The 6,957-nt window shown below is 38.2% G+C and overlaps 1 protein-coding gene and 1 pseudogene across 1 annotated transcript; one reads left to right on the top strand and one right to left on the bottom strand.

Annotated features, from left to right (window-relative positions):
- The first annotated feature begins 398 nt into the window (after positions 1–398).
- Positions 399–1,337, top strand: LOC125136189 (putative olfactory receptor 2B8; annotated as a pseudogene).
- Positions 1,338–5,245: 3,908 nt separating this feature from the next.
- On the bottom strand, positions 5,246–6,190 carry LOC125136170 (putative olfactory receptor 2B8). Its single transcript, XM_047796873.1, has one exon. The coding sequence runs from the start codon at positions 6,188–6,190 to the stop codon at positions 5,246–5,248; it is 945 nt and encodes a 314-aa protein (XP_047652829.1).
- Between the last annotated feature and the right edge of the window lie 767 nt (positions 6,191–6,957).

Raw genomic sequence — 6,957 nt, 5'->3', positions numbered from 1 at the left:
AACTCTTTCCCTCATATGATTCCTATTTTTTTTCTCTATCCCATTTTCTCTAAAATGTGCATATATTCTTATATTACTTTAAATCCTATTAAACACAATCTGAAAAAGATCTATTATATCTATGATTTATGGAAACACAAGGTCTATTATTTGATTTTTTTCTTATATTAAATATCAACATTACTATTTTTGATAGTGTTGAACTAAATTGGTATAACATATGTTAATTTCAGTGAATATACCATTTATTCAAATAGTTGCATATAAAATCCCATGGCTCTGTCCTTTAACATGATAGATTCACATACTCCTTCCCACCCCCACATGACTCCCCTTGAAGATACCTTTTGAAAACTCTTAAATGCTTTGTCTTGGCAGGAAACATGTGCTAACACAGGATGGAAGAGAAAAATGAAAGTTCTTTCACTGGATTTATGCTACTAGATTTCTCTGACAGACCTTGACTGGAGCAGGTTCTCTTTGTGGTTCTTTTGGTCTACATCTTCACTGTGCTGGGAGACACAACCATCATTGCATTATCCCATGTGGACCCACATTTTCACACCCCTATGTACTTTTTCCTCTCCAACCTAAGCTTTCTGGACCTATGCTATATACTACAAGCATTGTTCCCAGGCTCCTGGTTAATCTCAGTGGATCAGACAAATATTTTTCCTTTGGTGATGGTGTAGTTCATCTATACAGCTCTCTGGAGTTGGGAGGTACAGAATGCATTCTCCTAGGAGTTATGGCATTTGACCGCTATGCAGCTGTTTGCAAGCCCCTTCACTACACAGTAATCATGCACCCCTGTCTCTGTACCCTGATGGCTTCTGCTTCATGGATTATTGGTTTTATCAACTCCTTATTGGAGACAGCGCTCATCTTCCTTTTACCACTCTGTGGGAGAAATGAATTAGACCAATTCTTTTGTGAGGTCCCTCCTTTGCTCAAGCTTGCCCATGTAGACATCACTATGAATGAGTCTGAGCTCTTCTTTGTCAGTGTCATCATTCTTCTTGTACCTGTTGCATTAATCATGTTCTCCTACAGTCAGATTGTCAGGGCAGTCTTGAGAATAAAGTCCACTGGAGGACAGAGAAAAGCATTTGGGACCTGTGGATCCCACCTGACAGTGGTCTCCTTGTTCTATGGCACAACCATCTATGCATATCTTCAGCCCAGCAACAACTACTCCTAGGATCAGGGCAAGTTCATCTCTCTCTTCTACACCATCATTATCCCCATGATCTTTCCCCCTCATATATATGCTGCACAACAGGGATGTGAAGGGAGCAATGAGGAGGGTGCTTTGGAAGGACTCTGCCTCCAGATAATGTGGTGAGGAGGACAATTTAATGAAAGGACTTTGAATGTCAAAGCTCTTTGGATGTATGTGTCCTCCATGTTTCATCCAAAATATCCCTGGAAACTCTGAAGGGAATTTCTTTACTTCAATTCTTTTTCAAAAGTGTATGTTCAAAATCTAAGTTCATGAATTCATCCCAACTTCAATAGGTGCTGATTTCAGTGTTCCTAGAACATTTGCCTTATATTTATTATTTTTAAAAAAGTACACTGGTTTTTCCTGTTTGCCCCCCATCCAGGAACATTGTTCCATTTCTACTTGCAAAAAGATATGTGAGTAAATAACATAAAGGCACAGCCAAAATAAGACCATAAACTACTGAAACACTGTAAGGAATACTGACATTTTCTAACAAATGCTAGAAGGATATAATATATTCTTGATTTTTTTTGGCCATTCCCGCAGCATGTGGAAGTTCTCAAGCCAGGGATCAGACCCACAGTACAGTGACAATGCTGGATCCTTAACCCACTGTGCCATCAGAGAACTCCCTATTCTTGCCTTTTGATCATGACTCTATTGCAAAGTACATGGGTTGAATGCATTAGAGCTTTTTCACAGAAGTAGGTGGGGAAACTATGGGAAAAATAAATTTTACTCTTAAAGGAAACTATATTAATCCTGATAAAGCCATTTACTACAGCTGTGGCAATGCCTGATCCTTTAATCCATTGTGCCATGCTGGGGATGGAACCCATGCTTCTTCAGGGGCCACTGCAGTCAGATTCTTAATCCAATGTGCCACATTGGGAACTCCTGGGAAGTCTTATTTTCTCAGTCCTGGAAGTCTTGGAAGAATACATTCTGTCCTTTAAAGATATTCACCTTAGCTATTTAGCCTTATCTTCTATGCAGCCTCAAAATTTGGCAAGTGCCTTGATGAAGAAAACTAGGTGGTAGAGACAGGACACCTTTCCCTAGTGGTTTTTTTGTTTCCTAAGCACAATGGACCTGAAAAGTGTTTTATTCTGTTTTTGAAGCTTTTGGTTTAGCTCTCTGGCTTCTCAGTTCACTGAATATGGAAATACTCACTGGAAACATCTGGCCATGTCTTTGAGGTCTCTTAAGTTCTTAGTTTGTCACTTCAGCCTTACATAACTATTGTGCTGTATCTTTTTCTCCTGGCTAAGGCCCTTTCTTTAGTCCAAGTCCAAGTTCACATCAGGGTTGTTAAATTCTCCACTGGGAGGTGGGGGGAATGCTGAGGTTATTGTCTCTGTGCAGAAGGGTCCTGTCCTCTCTGTAATCCTTGCCTACATCATCCTCATCACTTCCAAAGCTATCTAATGAGTAAGAAATGATTACTAAAAATTTAACTTTTTCAAGTACAGTTGCCCTATACAGAGGATTTGCAGAATATTGGTTCTAGGATCCTCAGAGTACCGAAATCTGTGGATCATGAAATCTCTTAGAGAAAATGGCAGACTAAATAGATCCCTGGTTGGTTGTATCTGCAGTTTGGAAACTGTGACTAAGGGCTACTCATATTGCAGTGGTTATACTGGTCAGCCGTCATCTGCTACACCTTATCTGGAAGTGGATGTTGCAAAAGGGCACCTTGAACGAAATTAGTGAATGGAATCAATGTTTATTTTCTGAAAAGTAAAAAGGTAAACATCTAGATAATTATAGATGGAACCTTTTTGTACTAAAAAAGATATGGTTAGCAATGCAGCTAGCTGTCATGAAAAAAATCCAAGGAATTGTTATTGAAATAATCATATCTTCTGTACTATACTCAGAATATAATCAGAAATCACTCAAAAATATTCATACAAGTAGATAAGAACTGTGTGAATGTTAATATTTTACTAATAAATTTTCACTTAAAGAAAAAGCCTTGCTCCTTTGTTGTTTCATTAGCAGAATGATAAACAAACCTTCAAACTTTCCAATTTTAAAGGCAAAATATCTAAGAGGAAATTACTTACACAAACTTCCCATTGACTTTACCACTTATCCTTTTTCTTATATTGTTTTATAAATTCCCTTCAATATCTGCTATATTACAAATGTAATATCAAATATTTACAAATCTTGATATCCTATATGAAAATATTTTTTGTTTTTTATTAAATTTTGGATTTTTATACACTGCATACATACAAATACACACAGATATACTCAAAAACACACAAATTCATCAAGTAAGCATCTTTTTCAGTCAAAATATAGTTAGTTCATTGACAATATAGTACTCATTTTTGCAAGACATGTTTTTATAATATTTTCTTAGCTTCTTTGCTGAAAACTCCACCTTGTCCTTCCTTACTTTGTCCCGTCTTCCTGCTTGAGAAACAGTCATGGTGATGGTAAATGACTTAAGCTTAAGAACAAAGACCTAAAGGCATAAATGATTTAAGCTTAAGAACTGTTATGTGCCTAGAGGTCAGAGTAAGAGCTTAACCTTTTACCAGCTAAGTGGCTTTTAAAATAGTAAAAGAAATTATATAATAGTAAACAAACCCTATATCATCCACCCATAGCCACTCCTCACTTGATCTCATCTAAAAAGCACAATAAAAGCAGTGTGGTTTCTTGAGGCAGTGCTCTTGTCCCTGAGACCTTGAGCCCCCCTTCCCATTCCCACCTTTACTTAAGATAAATGTCTCTGTGTCTTGTTTTATGTTAACTTTTTTCCTTAAGTTCCACAGCAACTGTTCTTCATTCCCATCCTGCTGAGCTGGTCTTGGCAACTCATGACTAAATTTTCATCAAAAAAACACTTGAAAATTATCACTATAATTTTAGCCTCAGGAACTGGCCACTAACCGTCTTCATGGAATGAAGAAGAGATCAGACACTCACTGTACAAATGATCTTTGATTGAGGTTTCCCAAGGAAAGTAAATAGTGTTCATTCTAGCTGGTTAAATATGACTAGTATAAAAACACTTTAAAACTATTAATTGAGGAGTTCCTATTGCGGCACAGTGGTAACGAACCCGATTAGGATCCATGAGGATATGGGTTCAATCCCTGGCCTCACTCAGTGGTTTATGAATCCAGCTTTGCCATGAGCTGTAGTGTAGCTTGCAGATGTAGCTCGGGTACAGCATTGCTTTGGCTGTAGTGTAGAAGAAAGGAACTTAGAATATTTAGATTATAAATCCAAATTTTATGTGAAAGGAACAAAAGTACTTAATGTGATTACTTAGTATCATAGTATTCTATTAATTTCTGTCTCATTTAAAACTTTAAAAAGTTTAAAACTTTTTAAAGTTTTAAAAGTACTTAATGTGATTACTTAGTATCATAGTATTCTATTAATTTCTGTCTCATTTAAAACTTTAAAAAGTAAATATTGAAAGGACAACAAACATACAGTAAGTACTTCAAGTGTAAGTTTTGAGATTTTTCACAAATTGTATACATTATATAACTAGCACTCATTTAGGAATTAGAACATGACAGAACCCCATAATTTCCTTCCCCATTTTCTCCTTCCAATGGAGAAAAATAACTCCCCAGGGAAACAACAGTTCTGACTTCCAATACTGCACACTCACCTTTCCTGGTTTTGAATTTTAATAAATGGAATCATTAACTATGTCTCACTTTTTCACTCAAAAACATATTTGTAAGAATCACATTGTTGTATGTACTACACTTTTAAAATTCTCATAATTGTAGAATATTCCAATATAGATATACTGTATTTTAATTTTAGCTTATCATATTTAATGTATATTCATTGCACTAGAAAGTATAGCTTCATGGGGATGGGGTGTCTGTTTCACTAATACATCTTAAGTACATAGAACAGTGCCTTGTACACATTTAGTGTTTATAAGGATGTGTTGGATTAAGTTACAACTAGTTTTTAGTCACTCAGAAGTCTCCCAGTGCACTAGAGTTTCAGTCTGCAAGCCCTGCACTAACTCTGTCTCAAGTCTGGTGTTCTCCTCACTAGTCTTCTTAGTGCCCCTTTGACTTCGTTGTTTCTCAAAGTGTAAATCAGGGGATTCAGCAGGGGAGTCACCAGAGTATAGAAGAGCGCAATGCTTTTGTTCACATCCTGAGAGTAACTGGAGGGAGGCTGGAGGTACATGGAGATGAGTGTCCCGAAGAAAACAATCACTACCATTGAGTGAGAACCACAAGTTCCAAAAGCCTTGCGCCTCCCCTGGGCTGACTTTATCTTCAGGACTGCATGGGTAATGTGGCCATAGGATACTAAGATAAGTGACAGGGGCACCACCAAGAAGAGGACACTGACAGCAAAGAGCTCAGCCTCATTGATGGAGGTGTTGGTGCAGGCCAGTTTCAGCATCGCTGGAACTTCACAGAAGAAATGGTCCACTTGGTTTTTGCCACAGAGAGGGAGAGTCATGGTCAGTGCTGTCTGTACTACAGAATTGCCAAACCCCGTGAGCCAAGCAGTTGCCACCAGCTGCAAGCAAAGCTGAGGATGCATGATCAGCATGTAGTGGAGTGGGCGGCACACAGCTGCATAGCGGTCATAGGCCATGACAGACAGGAGGACGCATTCTACACCCCCAAGCCCCAAGGCAACGAAGAGCTGGGTCACACAACCACCATAGGTGATGCGCTTGTCCTTTCCCTTAAAGTTGGCCACTGTCTGGGGGACAGTGCAAGTAGTCAAACACAGATCCATAAAAGAGAGATTGGAGAGGAAGAAATACATAGGGGTGTGGAGGTGAGAATCCACAAGTGACAGAAGTATAATGGTGCCATTGCCTAAGAAGCTCAAAAAGTAGATGATCAGGATGAGCACAGACAGAGCGGTTTCCAGCTGAGGCCGATTGGAGAAGCCCAGGAGAATGAATCCAGAGAAGGTGCTGTCATTAGCTCTTTCCATTGTTGTCTACGTGTTGAAATTAAGAGGACTCCTACTTTTTTCTTGCATGTTTAATCTACCTCTTTTTTCTTAGAGTGGGTAACTAGAGTATGTATGGTTGGAAGTTTGAGACATTTTCACAGTTACTTCCTTGTGGGCAAGACAGAGGGTAATAAATAACTACTGTATGTGAGTATCTTCCATGTTTCAGGCACTGGCCTAAGTATGTTCTATGCATTGTGTCACAACAATTCTGTGAGCTTTGCATCATTATGATTTCTGTTGAATAGAAAAGGAAACTGAGGGTTAAAGAGGTGTGGTAATTTTATCAGAGTGATGTACCTAATAAACTGCAGAGGTAGAATTCATGGACTTGGAGAATAGACTTGTGGTTGCCTGGTGGGAGGGGGAAGGAGTGGGGTTAACAGATGCAAACTACTGCTTTTGGAATGGATTAATAATGAGATCCTGCTGTGTAGCACTGAGAATTATGTCGAGATACTTACAAACGGAGCATGACAATGGGAGAAAAAAATGTGTACAAGTAACTGGGTCCTCATGATTTACAGTGGAAAAAAAATTGTGTTGGAGAAATAACAATTAAAAAAAATTACCAGTGGGGTGAAAAAAAGAATTCAAAGTGACTCTAAATATGAGTTCTTAACTGTTAGAGATACTGTCTTTATTATTGTATGAACTGCAAAGGTAACTCAACTTTCTCCAAAAATGAAATCTGATTATTGTGAATATGTTGCAAATATGCACTGCCCCTATCTCTTTTTTTTTTC

This window comes from Phacochoerus africanus, chromosome 9, assembly GCF_016906955.1.
Source record: "Phacochoerus africanus isolate WHEZ1 chromosome 9, ROS_Pafr_v1, whole genome shotgun sequence".
Taxonomy (NCBI): Eukaryota; Metazoa; Chordata; class Mammalia; order Artiodactyla; family Suidae; genus Phacochoerus; species Phacochoerus africanus.
Note: the sequence above shows the minus strand (reverse complement) of the source record. Positions and strands in the feature narration are given on the sequence as shown.